This window comes from Scomber japonicus, chromosome 12 (genome assembly GCF_027409825.1).
Source record: "Scomber japonicus isolate fScoJap1 chromosome 12, fScoJap1.pri, whole genome shotgun sequence".
NCBI classification, from domain to species: domain Eukaryota; kingdom Metazoa; phylum Chordata; class Actinopteri; order Scombriformes; family Scombridae; genus Scomber; species Scomber japonicus.
Window position 1 is genome coordinate 13,874,309 of NC_070589.1, and position 17,494 is coordinate 13,891,802.

At 39.3% G+C, this 17,494-nt stretch overlaps 1 protein-coding gene across 1 annotated transcript; it reads left to right on the top strand.

Moving 5' to 3' along the window:
* Positions 1 to 2,364: 2,364 nt before the first annotated feature.
* On the top strand, positions 2,365 to 17,369 carry LOC128368952 (regulator of nonsense transcripts 1). Its single transcript, XM_053329882.1, has 24 exons — positions 2,365 to 2,696; positions 3,249 to 3,385; positions 4,432 to 4,521; positions 5,377 to 5,544; positions 5,653 to 5,833; positions 6,249 to 6,410; positions 6,706 to 6,790; positions 7,040 to 7,138; positions 7,974 to 8,082; positions 8,458 to 8,617; positions 9,806 to 9,924; positions 10,176 to 10,340; positions 10,675 to 10,789; positions 10,982 to 11,125; positions 11,287 to 11,500; positions 12,055 to 12,172; positions 12,365 to 12,521; positions 12,810 to 12,952; positions 13,074 to 13,248; positions 13,477 to 13,558; positions 13,760 to 13,921; positions 14,046 to 14,308; positions 14,500 to 14,622; positions 14,746 to 17,369. Exons 1-23 carry the CDS (start codon positions 2,526 to 2,528, stop codon positions 14,617 to 14,619), a joined length of 3,339 nt encoding a protein of 1,112 aa, XP_053185857.1. The 5' UTR covers positions 2,365 to 2,525; the 3' UTR covers positions 14,620 to 14,622; positions 14,746 to 17,369.
* The last annotated feature ends 125 nt before the right edge of the window (positions 17,370 to 17,494 follow it).

Consider the following 17,494-nt stretch of genomic DNA (forward strand, 5'->3'; position numbering starts at 1 on the left):
GTATCCTGATGTGTGGCCATAAAATATGTGACAAACAAAGGAGAGCAGTCAAGTTGACTTTCAAAGTTATCTGACATTAAAGCTACATATCAGAAAAAATATAACTGCAATCTATAATCTAAGTCAAGCAAACTAACGTGTAACACAAGCAGTGATAGCAAAGATGAGAAGACAAGGCTGATTTATGATTTGTACCTGTACCTGTGTACCAGTTTTTTTATTGACTTTTGAAATGAGAAAGACAGGTAGGTTTCAAACTGTCCATTGATATGTTTTCTTACAATTTCACAGTCAAATATGAAATGTCAACTGCTCTGCTGCTTTGTCATGTGTAATGTTCACATGAATTTCTCATTTACGGAGAAATGCTGTCTGATTACTTTGGCACAGGTTGATTTATGGCAACAGTAGGTGCAGTGTTTCATTGTTTGACAGTCCTGTTGAACTTGTTCTGACCTGGCAGATTAGCATATGTCAGAGTGAAAGCATCATGATGTTGCAGTGTGACTACTGAGTACTATTTTTAAGATTTGACATTGCATAAATAACTTCTCTGAGATTTTAATGAAGGAAATTGGAGTTTACATTTCATATCCCTATTTTAGTTGCTACAATGGCCACGTTCACATATATCATCAAACTTGACTTTTCACTGTACACTGCATTCAGCTTCCACTGTTGCATTATTTATTTATTTATTGCACATCACATTAAATTTTTTGCACTTATCACAACTTATTGGTCTGTAGTGCAGTACATATTCCATTTCAAGCTTTATATCCTATTACTATTTTATCATAATACCATATATTATTCCACTAATTTAATTGTAGTACTACTTTGTTTACTCTATTATTTCATTATTATTATTACCTTACTCATGTGATATTTGTGAATTGACCTGCTCTTTAGCCCCACACTAGTGGAACAGCTTTCCTACAGTCTGAGAGCAGGACACACCCCACACTCTTTAAATAAAGGCCTAAAAAACGTTCTCTTCGGGAAGGATTTTTATATTAACTCTTATTACTATTGTTTTATTTATGTTGTGTGATCTATGTTATTAATACTATACCACTTTGAGTTTCACTATGCGTGAAAAGTACTTCAATTCAATTCAATACGTTTTTTGCCATGAAAGTCTCGAGAACAATGTTTCCAAAGCATCACAATACAATCTGTCAAAAATATTTGGAAAGTACAAAATAACAATAATATGAACATTAACACAACATTAAGACTGATATATATTAACTATAGTAAGATTTATACTAATTATATACATATACAGTATATTGTGTGTGTGTGTGTGTGTGTGTGTGTGTGTGTGTGTGTGTGTGTGTGTACTAGGCAAGGCAAGGCAAGGCAGTTTTATTTATATAGCGCATTTCATACACAATGGCAACTCAATGTGCTTTACATAAAACAGAAAAACATGTAATTTGAGAAACATTAAAACATACAATTAACCCCCCATCCCCCTACCCCCCACACTAATAATAAAAACAAAGTACAGAACAATAGAAAGAGAGAAATAAAATGATAGAATAGAGCATTAAATATAAGATTGCAGCATAAAATAATGATTTGCTTTAAAATCATTAAAAGGACAGAGTGCAAATGAAAGATTAAAATGTAAAGTGCTTTAAAAGAGCTCAATCATAAGCAGAGGAGAATAGAAGTGTTTTTAACCTGGATTTAAAAATGTTCACAGTTGGGGCTGATTTCAGTTCTGCTGGTAGTTTGTTCCAGTTGTGTAAAAGCTGCTTCACCGTGTTTAGTTTGAACTCTGTGCTCAATTATCTGACCTGAGCTCTACTGGGTTTATATTCTACTAACATGTCATTCATGTATTCTGGACCTAAACCATTCAGTGATTTGTAGACCAGTAGCAGAACTTTAAAGTCTATTCTATAGCTGACTGGGAGCCAGTGTAAAGACTTAAGAACTGGAGTAATGTGCTCTGATCTCTTTGTTCTGGTTAAAACTCGAGCTGCAGCGTTCTGAATGAGCTGCAGCTAAGGTTGTGCATACTGGTCTCTTTCTCCTATAGGAATATTTTGAATGTTTAGAGGTCATTAAGTGCTTTGACATATGAAATTACAGAGCTGAACCTGTTAAATTATATGTTCCTCATGTCGTTGAATGTTTTACATCATACAATGAATGAATTCATTTTATATTATATTATTTATTTATTATTAACAAGATTATTTTCTCTTTTTTTAAATAAACAATTACCTGTACCGTTTCTGTTCAGTGGTGCCTCCTTGTCTCCTTCCCTCACCTCGCCTCCTCAGATCACCTCCTGAAGGAGACAAGTGGAAGTGAGCAAGGAGAGGGCACCAGCGGGTGGAAAAGACAAACGGGACGCGGCCGCAGTCGAGGCTCCCTGTAGCTCTCCCTCACCTCCTGTGTTTCTCGTTTTCTCATTTATACCCTACCCCCGTTATTCGTGCTTTTCTTGAATATAAACATTTCCCGGGATATTTCTTAAAACACCGTTAACGAAAAGGCAGAAAACGATGAGTGTCGAGGCGTACGGGCCGAGCTCCCAGACTCTAACGTTCCTGGACACCGAGGAAGCCGAGCTGCTGGGAGCGGACACCCAGGGCTCCGAGTACGACTTCACCGACTTCACCCTGCCGAGCCAGACTCAGACCCAGGGCCAAACCCAGAGTCAGCTGGACAGCCAGGTTCCTGTGTCAAAATATCTTTCTAATGTCACTGTGTTGACAAAATGTAAATTAGCCGACGGTAGCTGGTTAGCATGATGACGCCTTCCATCCGTTACCATGCTTTTATCCCGCTAATTGGCGAGCATGCTAGTTAGCGAGCTAGCTGAGTTAGCATGCCGAGAATAGCTTCCATGTCAAGATTTAAGACCTTGATGCCATGTAAAAAAGGGTATCGCGAATTTGTCAGTGTGCTGGAGCAGTCGGTAATGCCCATATTTATACGTACTAGGACTGAAATATACTAAATATGTAGAGTATGTATTACTGACAGCAACAATCACAAAGGTCAGTAATTACAATCAAGCTAGCCATTACTTACATGTACACAAGCTTTGATGGTGCTGTCAGCAGACCTTTTACTGATATGACAGCCAGACTTTCAGACTGCAAGTGAAAATATGACTGTGTAAGGCGTTATTTATAATCCTTAGACACTGCTCGTTTAGTTTTTATGGGGTTGACATTAACTTTCAGCTTTATATTCATGATTGTGCACATCTGTCTCCTCAGGTTAATGGTCCTGACGGGGTGCTGCAGAATGGAGACGACCCTGTAATTAAAGCCAGTCAGTTGTTGGCGGAGTTGAACTTTGAGGAGGATGAGGAAGACACCTACTATACCAAGGATCTTCCTGTGCATGCCTGCAGGTAAAGGATAAGACTGATGTGACTGGAACTATGGCTGTCAACAGAGTGGAAAACAATCACTTATTTAGATTTATTTTAATTCAAGAAATATTTATGCTTCAGATACCATCCCACATATCTGCACACAGACTGTATTTTATTTTTGGGTCATCTTACTTCACTTCAGTGGGATACAATTTCATGTTCAAACCAGTATCAAGGGTTGTTCCACTTTTGACATATTCTCAAATGTTGTCATTGATGTGTAATACACACACACCTCCCTATTTTGCAGATGGCACATAATCCAAACTACCAACACCTTGTATTACTTGTGATGTTAACACTAGTAATTAGTATCCTTGTTGTGTCATGCCAAACAGTGCTGTGTACTGCCTATTTAGATTGGCAGCATCCATTAAAAAATCCAGTTGAGGATGTCTGGCATGTCAACTGTTCTGTTTGTAAGATAGAGAAGTACTCAGTTTGAGATAATTGGCTGTGAAAACAAAGTTTGTTGGACACAGAAGGAGAGCCTGAATTTTATTTAGAATGTTCCACCCTCTTCCTCCCACTGTTTTCATATTTGTAGAACAAATAATCAGTGAGAAACTTTGTGATACATATCAGCAATTTACAATCCAGACATTGGAATTCAAGCATTTTAGGCATGCAGCAAGTTCACTACTGTGTGACAGGCTATGACAAATATAAACACAATCTGGGTACAATTTTCCTCTGGGAACAAAAGGAAGAGTTTCTCAAAAAATGTAAAATTCTTGAGAAAACACTGACAGTTTTTTGAGTTGTTTACATTAATATGCGTATTCTATCTCTCAAATTTAAAATTCACTGTTGTGTGCATGAGCTGCAGCTGTAGACAGCTATGAAGAAACTATACATTTAATTGTTGCACAGGTTTGTGCCACCAAAGATAGTGCAGCATAATCTGAAATAAGTTCATTTTGAATCAAGCTCATGACAATGTTATTGACTTATTTTTCTTGCTCTGTTCTCTGAAGTAAGACATTTTCAAATGGTTCAATTTTGACTCCTCTTTATTTTAGTTACTGTGGGATTCATGACCCAGCCTGTGTGGTGTACTGCAACACTAGCAAGAAGTGGTTTTGCAACGGCCGTGGAAACACATCCGGCAGGTAAGATGCAGTTAATTATCAGTTTTTTATCCACCCTACCTGGTGGTGCACTTAGCTAAATTAACAGGGGGAGAAATGTTTTACAGATACCAATCATTTTAGCAGGAGGAACAGTGACAGTAATAACGCATTTCTGTTGTGTTTGGAAGCCTTGGTTATAAATGTGTAGTTATTGTTTGGATATGTAGTTAAAATACAATTTAATATATATTTATGTTTACTGACTTTCAAAAGCCTCATAGACTAACATAAAATCAAGTCCAAAGCTAAGTCTTTAAAATCATAGTTTAAAGTAGACATGTGTTTCTTTCATAGGTAAAACATTACCGAGATATTCTTTTCCCAAATCATAAATGTCATCTATATTCATAAGGTTTTCTGTTTTGTATGATGAAATCAATACAGTAACTGAACTTTTAGTCACAGTTGGCAGGAATCAATCTTTAGTTATGCGTGACTGCAGCAGGATAGCTTAAGGCAATAAACAGACAGTAACATAGTTGACAATGATGTGAACCCATTAACACCACTTTAACTTTTGCTGAACGTATCTTGGTAAACCTGTTCTACTAAACACATGTTTCATAAACTACCCAAAGCTATAAATAATGCATTACACTATATCAGTGTAGCTGATGACTACATCTTATAGTTTCTGGGATCATCAGTCTTCATTATAACTTATAAGTGCATCTTATAAAGATTTTTTTCCTGAAATCTTCTTGCATTAAGGTTTTAATTGAGTCAGTGATAGTAAATAAAAGGAGGAATCAATAGCTTGGTAGACCCTCACTGAACACAGGTCTGTGGTCTTTTTCATTCACTTGCATTAATTGTCTTTCTCTTAACTTTTAGCCACATTGTGAACCATCTGGTGAGAGCAAAGTCCAAGGAGGTGACCCTGCATAAAGACGGCCCTCTGGGGGAAACTGTGCTGGAGTGCTACAACTGCGGCTGCCGCAATGTCTTCCTGCTGGGCTTCATCCCCGCAAAGGCTGACTCAGTAGTGGTGTTACTGTGCAGGTGAGGGTGCTTTCATGTTACTGACCTCTGTGTTGATGAGGGTAATCAAAATGAATACAGAATTTTTTGGAAGCACCATTTGACATTTTTGCTTTGGTTGTAACACAGGCAGCCATGTGCCAGCCAGAGCAGCCTGAAAGACATCAACTGGGACAGCTCGCAGTGGCAGCCTCTCATTCAGGACCGCTGCTTCCTGTCCTGGCTGGTCAAAATCCCGTCAGAGCAGGAGCAGCTCAGGGCCCGCCAGATCACCGCCCAGCAGATCAACAAGCTAGAGGAACTCTGGAAGGTACTTTCATCAACTTTGTCGTAGCACACACCTGTGACTGTATGCAAATATTTTGATCCACATATCTTGAATTTCAGAGAAGGCTTATCTAACCTGACATATTCTTACAGTTGGATGTGACGCAAATAACTTTACTGCTGGAGTTTTCAGGGCTATGACTTTATGTTAGGTATCAGTTTCACTACCAGAGTTTTTCTATTTTTAATAGTTTCCTGTTGTATACTAAGTCATGTAGGCCTGCAGTTGTTTTACTTTGTTTTTTGGATTCTCACTGTCTTAATCTCTATAAATTTGTGAGATTGGAGCATTTTGACAGAAAACACTAAACTCTAATAAGACTTTATTTTGCTTTTATATCTATATCTTAATCTGTCACTCACTGTGTGTCTGTGTGGGGGGTTTTTTTGCTCGGCAGGAAAATCCCACCGCTACCTTGGAGGATTTAGAGAAGCCTGGTGTGGATGAGGAGCCCCAACATGTCCTGCTACGTTATGAGGATGCCTACCAATACCAGAACATATTTGGTCCTCTTGTGAAGCTGGAGGCTGACTATGACAAGAAACTCAAAGAATCCCAGGTCGGTCATTTAAAAATATCTCATGTCTATTATTTTTACTTGACGAATAAGTTAAATGATTATTAATTATATAATTAGTGATCTTTTTTTTCATGTGGATTAATCAATAAATCGTTTGAACTCCATTCGAATTTTATCACACTGCATGTAAAGGAAAACTGTTATCGTCATGCATGTTGTATTTGTTGTCAAAATTAAAGTTGTTTTTTTTTTTTGTCCATAGTAATTTTGACAACAGGAAATTTCTGCTGACCTTTTTAGTGTTAAACATATTTTTATTGTTTCTTTTTAACAGACTCAAGACAACATTACAGTCAGATGGGACTTGGGTCTGAACAAAAAGAGGATTGCTTATTTCACCCTGCCCAAAACAGATTCAGGTATGTATTTGGAGTTCTGCTACAAGCTTAGCGTCTTCATAATGTCTAAGGATTGTATTTTTCATGTTATTCTCATCCCATATTTGTTTTAATGTCAATAACAAATATTCCAGTTTCATATTCTTCACTTTTTTTTTTTTATATTAATTATTCTGAAATTGTGCCTTTGGTGTTTTTACACCATGCACACCTGTTGCATATTTACACAATGTTATCTTCTTTTGTTTTTTCTTATCTGCTGTCCTACAGATATGCGACTAATGCAGGGAGATGAAATTTGCCTGAGGTACAAAGGAGACCTGGCTCCTCCATGGAAAGGCATTGGACATGTCATCAAAGTTCCTGATAGTATCCTTATAACAGTTAAAATGCAGATATCATTTAACATGAAATCAAATAATACCCATAATGTATGTGGGTATAAAAAAAGTTTGTCACTTGCATGTTTTCCTCTAAATCTGATGCTCCGCTCATGTGCTGTCAGTAAAATATTGATCTTTAATAACATCTAGTGGCAGCCAAGGGAAACTACAATAACATGTACATATAATAACATCAAAGATGTGCCTTCCTCCACAGTCCCTGGTTGTGTTTGAAAGCAAATTCTATATTTAGATTTGGCTTCTACAGCTTACCACCTTTTAGTTAACTGGTAACAGTACTCCAGTAATAAGACCTGTGGCTAAGTACTGTATCAGAACTATTTTTAGTGTGTCTACCCTCAGTTATAAATGTTACCCTGAAAAGCATCAATAACTCCACCATCAAGTACAAAGTGGCTGAGATGTAGTGATACTACACTGAGCTAGCACTAAAAATATGCACTTGCATGACTTATATTCAAACATTAATCTGTGTACGTCATTCCTGTATAAACAGACAGATTGCTAGTACATTATATTATGCAGCTAATGTTAGCTACATAGGTGCTACATAAGTTGTCCAATAAATATAATGTCAGCGCTGAATCTTTCTCTGTTTCTAAAGCTTGAAATGTCAGCAGCAATTCAGGTAACAGACAAGTAACTGGCATTAATATATTCCTGATAGCACCTTTTAAAGGCTGACTTAAAGGCATGATTAAATGAAACAGACTAGTGTCTACACATATCGTCATAGCAGAATTAGGATATCTACAGTATATGGTCAGATGTGTTGCCTTTTCCTTCACTCACTGCACCAGACTATGGTGATGAGATTGCCATAGAGCTGAGGAGCAGTGCTGGGGCTCCAGTGGAGATCCCACACAACTTTCAGGTCGACTTTGTGTGGAAGTCCACTTCCTTTGACAGGTATTCAAAACAGCCACACACTCTTGTCTATTGCTTTGATATCTGTTCATGAATTAATTAATCTTTGGCTTTGTACTGAATATAAATGTAATATTGTAGGGGCAGTTAGTCATTTAGTTAATGCAGGATCTAAAGTATACTTGCATATCAAAATATATAACACTTAAACTAAAAGGTGAACAATATGTTGCTTATGTAACAGTCTACACAAGTTCAGCAAACTTTGAAGTTTTGGTGTTTGACTAAATTGCATTGATTAAGTCTGGTATTTGAAGCTTTTCATTCTGCAGTGTGTTACTTTATCCCACTGACAGATGGAGTTTGATCAGATTCAATGTAAAACCTTATCTCAATATTCCTGTCTTCTTCATCCAGGATGCAAAGCGCCCTAAAGACATTTGCTGTGGATGAGACGTCAGTGTCTGGTTACATCTACCATAAACTGCTGGGACATGAGGTGGAGGATGTGGTCATCAAGTGCCAGCTGCCTAAACGCTTCACTGCCCAAGGACTACCTGACCTCAACCACTCCCAGGTAAGTTAGAGAAAAGACTACTCAAATGCTGTTTATAATATTATCAAAGAAGTTATACCCTTCATTACAACAACATGACAGAGATGACACACAGTGGAAAGATTAAGTTCACTTCAATCACACATAATCACACATCTTGGGATAAGTCCAAGAGATGTGAAATACATTTTTTTTTAGACTTCTTGGTGTTGTCCTGCCAGGATTCACATGAGAGTTGTTTTTAATAATGTAATGTGTTGCACCGCACGGTATACCATGGTGCCAAAACGTCACAATGCCTACTATACCATAATTTCTACACAACGGTACAAACGTTGAACACGGTGCCAGTTGGACCCATAGTTTCTGTAAAAACAAATCTAGCTTGTGAGCACAGCTGCATTGTCCAGCACTCCTGCACAGTGGTGCTTGCGCCACATCTCATCTCTGCAGCTGCAGTCACTCACAACACACAGACAGTCATGGCAGAAGCAGCAGACCTGAGCATCATGATAGCAGAGCTTCAGTAACGGAACTAGTTATTCGAATAAAAACAAATACTCCCACGGCCAAACTCGAAAGCACTTTTGTCAAAGTGAACGTGTTAATGCATGCAGCTTGCCAGCAACAGAGAGCAATGGCTGGGGAGAGGGGAAATTTGGACTCGCGACATGTTCAATATTCATAAACTTTGATAAATAAGCGATCAGCACTCTGTGCAGCAGCAGAAGTGCTTCGCAGCACAGAGCGTCTCTCCTGCTCACAGGCTATGAGTTGACAAGTCACACTGGATGGCAGAGGAGAGATGTAGAGACGCTAATACTGTAAACGTCTGTTTAAACATGATTTTAGCTGACTTTGTCACATTTAAAGCGATAAGTAATTAATTCAAGTTTATGTTGTCTATAGTTGGACTGTGCCGATTATTCTGGTCCACAAGTATTTTTTTTATGTACACTGCAATTATTTTTTACTTAACCAGTAGAGTTTCAATGTAATGCATTAAATGTATGTTTATCATGCACCAACCAATATTAAGTAATTCTAACTTGTGTAAATATATTGCACGTTCATAAAAATAATAATAATAATAATAAAAAAGGCTGTGGTATCATGATACTACCCGGAACCGTGATACTTTGGCTGGTATAGTATCGTGGGTATTAATTTTGGTATCTTGTCAACACTAGTTTGTAATTGTAAATGCAGGTGTATGCTGTAAAGACGGTGCTGCAGCGTCCCCTCAGCCTGATCCAGGGTCCTCCTGGCACAGGGAAGACTGTAACTTCTGCCACCATCGTGTACCACCTGGCTAGACAGGGCAACGGGTAAGACACATCAAATATCTTTTACTTTTTATCAATTTGTGTGTATGGACTGGTGCATTATTTGTACAGCTAAGTTATGATATATAATTATTGATATTTGCTTTGAATGTGAGTATGTATTCAGAAGTTTTCCATTGAAAGGTATTTATTACAACTAATATATTTAAAAGTGTCTTGATCAACTGATGCTGTTGTTTCTTGGCTACATGTTATTTTCATTAACACAGTGCTGTAAATTGTGTCCCTTCCAGGCCGGTGCTTGTGTGTGCTCCCAGTAACATTGCCGTTGACCAGTTGACAGAGAAGATCCACCAGACTGGACTTAAAGTAGTGAGGTTGTGTGCCAAGAGCAGGGAGGCCATCGACTCACCTGTGTCCTTCTTGGCTCTGCACAACCAGACCCGTAACATGGACAGGTAACACATATCCAATAGTATTTATTTTAGAAAGACGACTTACTTTTGCAGGTGTGTGGTGAAATTATGTCAACTTCTTAAATCAGATGTGTTTCTCTTTTTAAATAACTACAAGGTGCTTTTCTTGTCCCAGTACTCATTTATAACTCGAGATGTTACCGAGTAGCATTAGCTGGAGTTAATATTGTGTAGCAACAAAAGGAAATCCAAGAAGTACAGATAGTCTTTGGTGGCCTAAAATTAATCCAGAGCTTTAGTAATACAATAATCTGTTACTGATCAATCTTTGCTCAACACTGATCTCTGACTGTATTGAAATTATTCCTGCCCACAGTATGCCAGAACTTCAGAAGCTTCAACAACTGAAGGATGAGACAGGAGAGTTGTCCTCCTCAGACGAGAAACGCTACAGGGCTCTGAGACGCACTGCTGAGAGGGAGCTGCTTATGGTACGACGACTGGTCTCACTCAACTTAAATGCTGCCAAATGTTTTTTTTTTTCTGTTTCTGACCATTCTAGTAACAAAGTAGCACATCAGCTAAGAATTAAAGGACATTAAACGTCTAATGATTTATTATGTATGTAGTATGTCACATGAAAATGGTTTTAATCTGTTTTATTTTTGCCTCTTTTTTCCCAGAATGCTGATGTGATCTGCTGCACTTGTGTTGGGGCGGGGGATCCTCGTCTGGCTAAGATGCAGTTTAGATCAATCCTGATTGATGAGAGCACCCAGGCCACCGAACCTGAGTGCATGGTGCCTGTCGTCCTGGGTGCCAAGCAGGTAAGGGTGCAGGGGCTTTTCAAGTAAATTGATATACTGTAGAAATATTAACAAATGAGTACAGTAACATTAACAACCTTATTACTTCTACTGGTTATTTTCAGTGTATTATGGAGATTATGATATGATGATGAAAAATGCTGTCATACTTTTTTTTGTAGCTGATCCTGGTGGGTGATCACTGCCAGCTGGGCCCTGTTGTGATGTGTAAGAAGGCAGCTAAAGCAGGTCTCTCCCAGTCTCTGTTTGAGCGCCTGGTAGTCTTAGGGATACGGCCAATTCGTCTGCAGGTCCAGTACCGTATGCACCCGGCACTCAGCGCCTTCCCCTCCAACATCTTCTATGAGGGCTCCCTGCAGAACGGAGTCACTGCCGGTGAGACTAAAAGAAACTTAGTTTGAAATCTAATTTTGTGATGTTCAATTATGGCTTTCCCCTCTCAGGCTGAGTGAAAGCTTTTGAAACTGCCCCCTAAATTCCTTCAGGGTGCAGCTTAGAAACGTGACGCTGCTCCCTTACTTTTCTTTGACTACTTTCCCCATTCAGTTGGCATTTTAAAAAGGCGTTCAGTGTCCAGTGGTCCTGTCCGCTGGACACTGAAGTTGGGAAGAACACACGGGACAAAGTTCCCCTCATATGTCCTGAGCGCAGATCTCTTTCAGTTTACACTTTACAGTTTCATGTCTCTTTTTGGGTTAGGCTTATCACTTTAGTGGTATTAAAAGCAATGTTGGTTGTTGTAGGTTTGTTTTATCTGTCTTTCAACCTCTTTTTAAAAATGTATCTGTAACAATTGCACATTGCTTCACATAAATACATGGATAAATGCACATAAAGCCTGTAGTTGATCCAGGCTTATTATGCTTTATTTGGTTACTTTGCTGTTGATCAACAGTCCTGAGTCATATGTTTGATTACTCCCTTTACAGGAGACCGTGTGAAGAAAGGCTTTGACTTCCAGTGGCCGCAGCCTGACAAGCCGATGTTCTTCTATGTCACCCAAGGCCAAGAGGAAATTGCCAGCTCTGGAACATCATATCTCAACAGGTTTCAGCTTGTTTTATAATTATATTGACATAATATTTATGTTCTTTAATTTCATATGAGGCAATATGACTGAATGTGGCACTTTGCAGTAATATCTAACCAATGTGTGTACTGTCAGCCAAGCATAATTAGGTTCTGAAACATTTTGATATAATTGTTTTTTGTTTCATGTCATCCTTCTTATTTATGCAGAACTGAGGCAGCCAATGTGGAGAAAATAACCACCAGGTTGCTGAAGGCTGGAGCAAAACCTGATCAGATCGGCATCATCACCCCTTATGAGGGACAGAGGTCTTACCTGGTCCAGTACATGCAGTTCAGCGGCTCCCTCCATACCAAACTGTACCAGGTATAGTGACGAATATTATTTTCATTTTAAATGTTGTGTAAATTGGGCACTTAAATTCATTTTTTTTAATCATGTCATCAGTTTATTACCTGAAATCCATTGGGATTTTCAGTACAGATTAAAAAGTTAAATTGCCCCAAAACTTTGTCGTCTGTGTGGTCATTTTTCTCTTTCTTTTTTTAATTTATGATGAAAGTACAACCAAAATATTTCTCACAATCAATAAATATATTATGCTAAGTGCTCTAAGTCATCTTTTCCACAAATTATTCTTGACTGTTTGTGCAGGAGGTGGAGATCGCCAGTGTGGATGCTTTCCAAGGCAGAGAGAAAGACTTCATCATCCTGTCCTGTGTGAGGGCCAATGAGCACCAGGGCATCGGCTTCCTCAATGATCCACGTCGCCTCAACGTAGCGCTCACCAGGGCCAGGTACAACTACATGAAGTAAAACAACAGCTGGCATATTCCTCTTAGGGATTTTTGCCTTTAACATTTGCTTGGTAACATCACTATGACGACTTATGATAAATGATTATCTTCTGTCATGTAGGTATGGTGTGATCATTGTGGGAAACCCCAAAGCTCTGTCTAAGCAGCCCCTGTGGAACCACCTGTTGAACTACTACAAGGAGCAGAAGGTCTTGGTCGAGGGCCCCCTTAACAACCTGAGAGAGAGCCTCATGCAGTTCAGCAAGCCTCGCAAGCTGGTCAACACCATAAACCCTGTGAGTTTAGTGTGTGTGTGACAGTTTGTATTTTACACACAGCATTCAGATTGCTGAAATCAGCATTTCTTAACTGTGTCGTGAATATTTTTTGCCAATGGGACATGTGATAGATTTGGGATGCAATTCCAAATGTATTCACGCACCTATGATGATGAGGAGTAGAAACAGGAAGAATAATGAGCCATGCCTTTTGAAAATAGTGTTGCCTGTTTTGTGGTTTTACAGGGGGGTCGATTTATGAGCACAGCCATGTATGATGCCAGGGAGGCCCTCATTCCTGGATCTGTTTATGATCGCAGCAGCAACGGTGAGGAATTCTTTATACAACACACAAACCTCACTTAAGGCTTCACAATTTTTTACTTATAAACTCTGTGAAGATATTGAATACACTGGCTTTGCAAGTTTATTGCAGACAGGTTTGATGTGCCTTCTACGTTCACCTGTGACAATACTACTGTACTTCCTCACAGAGACTAAAATTAACAGGTCCTTATTTCCTCTGCAGGGCGCACGTCCAACATGTATTTCCAGACTCATGACCAGATTGGTATGATTGGCACAGGCCCTAATCCCATGACTTCCATGAACCTCCCTATCCCCTTCAACCTAGTGATGCCCCCCATACCTCCACCTGGCTACATGGGACAAGTCAACGGACCCACAACAGGTGAGACAGGAAGCTGTAAGAGCCTGACTAAGTGCACATTTCTTAAAGGTCTACATGATCTTCAGTTTTCACTTTTCAGTTTTCACTTTTCTAAATTGTGTTATCTGACTTGATTTTTCTCCAGGTCGTGGTGGTGGTATGAAAGGCAAGGCAGGCAGTGGAGGAGGTGGCGGCAACAGAGGTGGCCGTCAAAGAAACCGCGGCAACATGGGGAACCACAGCGGAGGGAACGGAGGGCAGCATGGAGGCCATATGAGCGGCAGTCAGGCCAGCCAGGACCTGGGCTCCCAGCCTTTCTCCCAGGGGCCTCTGACGCAGGGCTACATCAACATGAGCCAGCCGTCACAGATGAGCCAGCCCGGGCTCTCCCAGCCTGAACTCTCACAGGTTTGTTCATCGTGCTGTCTCATTGTGCAAGCAGTTTGTGGTCTGTTTATTTATAGCCGTTACTACCCAACACTAGAGTTGCTTGCACATGTATTCCAATTGCTTATCCAGTTTTCCTTTTCAAGTAAAAACTTCATTTTGTCTCAAACCGCTCACTAATTTTCTACCAATTTTTGTTTATCCCATTATAGGACAGTTACCTAGGAGACGAGTTTAAGTCCCAGATTGATGTGGCTTTGTCCCAGGACTCCACCTACCAGGGGGAGCGGGCCTACCAACACGGTGGTGTGACTGGACTGTCCCAGTACTAGACTGTAAGCATTTCCCCAGTGGACAAAAGCAAATCTAACAACTGATGAAAAGTGTCTCTAATGTTTTGAAATGACTCATCAATATTTCCTCAAACAACAGCATATATTTGTTTCTTTGTCTTCCAGGTTGCTGGAAAGGAGCTAGGCCTGTGTTAAGCTTAGTTCATTGGTATTTTAATCTGGGTAATAACAAAAAAGAACAAACATGGATACCCGTTTTCCACTGCTACAACCGAAGCACCACTGTGTGAAAGTAACAGGAGAGAGACCGTGAGAAACCAACCTATCACAAGAGTGAGAGCAAAAATGGGAGTAGAGCTGGACAGGAAGAGAGCAAGAGAGAAAGAGTGGGAGGCTGGTGGAGGAGCGAAGGCACTGCTGCTCACACGCGAAGACATGGCGAAGGAGAAAACTGTCGTCGACGGAGAAGCGCAGTTGGAGAGGCGAGACCTTCGACAGGTCAAGGAGGGTGGAAAGTTCAAACGATTCTGAAGAGGGGAAGGGGGAGCGACTGTGTCATCTGGTCCCTCGTTTGCCCCTGAACCCTCGGGGATCTCCAGGCAGTATGGTTGGAAATCTTGCTCCAAAAGCTGAGAAAGATGGAGAAAAGGTGTCTCACACAAATGTCCTCCAAGCTAACTCAACAGGATGTCTTCTGTGACTTGGAGAGCGAGAGAGAGAAAATAAACAGGGGACACAACTCTTGAAGCAGTTGATATGGCAACTTTTTAAAACTCAAAGCTTGAATTGAGGCTCTGCATTTGGTCACATCTAAGCATCTGGGAGAGGAGAGTGTGAACACACTGGCTATTCGAGTGAACTCAAAAGTGCTGTGGTGTTGTGCCTCAAAGAGATCAAATGAAATTTGAGGATCACATAGCCACAGATCATTCACTTTTTTCTCAGCTTTGAGTTGGAAAGTTTTCTTTCTTTTTTCTTTTTTTTTAAAGGCTGTTTTCATTGAGGTTTTCAGTGATGTAAGCTAGTGTAGTGGGCTGTCTTTCTCAAGGTGGTCTGCAAAGAACAAGTGGTGGAATTAGTTCTTGAAAATATATACGTTAAAAAAATAAGCAAAAAAACAGTTTTGTCTCCAGACCTGAGGAGGCTGTGCTCCAAAGATCTGCAGCTAGTGAGACAATTTTGTTTTTGCTCTTCTAAATGTATCTTTGTAGTAGTACAAAAGAGTGAATGATAAGCATCATAACCCACTTATAACAGAATGAAGCTGTCTTTTCTCATACCTGATTCACTGCTGACCCTGAAGCCTGTAGACCTAGCAGAGACGGATCATCATGAGCATAAAGAGCTCAATGCATCAAATAAGCCAAATCAAGAGGGCAGTACTCCCCAAAAAGTCCCAAGTCAATAAGCATGCAAAAAGTGACGTGATTTCTATATGATGATTTGAAGCACCTGATAAAAGCACCCACTACAGAGGATAATGAAAACTTTAAAGACTGAAGTGCTTTAGCACAGTTTTCCCCCCATCTTAGAATCAAACTTCGTTGTAGATTTCACTGTGTTGGACTTTGGTGAAAGATGCATTTTGGAACGTCCACTGAATACCAGTTCAGAGGTTATGTGATGTATGTGTCCTATATTTGGCACAAAGATATCAAATTATATTTAGACACGATGATGGACTGCAGACTTGAGTCCAGAAGATGCCCTTTTCTTCCTTTAGTTTTAGTTCTTTGTTGTCATACACTCTTGAATTTTAGAAAAGAGTAAAACTGTCGAGTAGTAGTGTGTCATGTCAAAGACTGAACGGTTAGTTAGTTTAATAACTTTGGTAAACGTTGTGTTTATGTACTGTGTGCATGTGTGGTAAGTTCTCATTTAACATGCTTTGGAAGAACACGTGAAGTTTCCATGCTGCTTGTTTTCATCAGTTTCAGATCAGTAACCCAAATTCCCATTTCCTGTGATCCTAACGTTTGTTTTTATGTCATTAAAATGCATAACTCTGAAATATGTAGACATCATCTAAACAGTAGTTTTTGGGAATGTAGCCACCTTCACTCTGACCCTAAAATGGTTATTTTATCCATCAGTTTCAAAGAGCAGCCCTGCTAACAGTGGTCAGACTACCAAAGTCAGAAAGAAGCCACAAAGTTGATGTAAACATGTCATTTATAAATGATTTCCATGTTCATATTCCCAGAGTAATGAATTACTAGACAATACCTATCATTTTACAGCCAACTTTAACTGTAATAACTGTGCAGTAGTTATTTATCATCTAGCATCTTTACCAGGACGTCACATTGATATTTATATTTCCTTTGTGTGTGAATTATAGTATCTGTAGATATTAACCAGGGTTGCTGAACTTCAACACCTGCTTATTTGTGTCATTTTATGTAACATCCTGCGTGGATGAGGACACCGTTTTAATGCTATATGCACCTGATCATTGACATATTTCAAGTCTATTTATTAAAAATGTTTTTAAATTAAACTTTTACCCTCACACATAGTTTTTGCATGTCTTATGACTAGAGAGTAACTTTTTGAGTTGGATGTTTTTCTCTATATGTGTTGCTGTGATCATCTTTATTTGGCGTATTGCAGTTTAGAACTGAAAATTCTGAAAATAAAGATGAAGAAGTTTTGTGTTGGCCACATGGCTGCTCCATTTTGATTTCCAGACCACTCATTGATGTTGACAGTTATTTAAACAAAAAATTATGCTCACAAATATTCTCCTGTTAATAATCTTGGAAAATTAAAGTTTGCTTCGTTTTGCTCCCCGAAGTGACTTCACTGTTTTATTTATTTTGTGGGTGAAAACACTTCTTTACTCATGCAGATATAATGACAGACTGCCTATTTATTTGTATGTGAAGCTTTATTTCAATCCATGGGAGGGCAT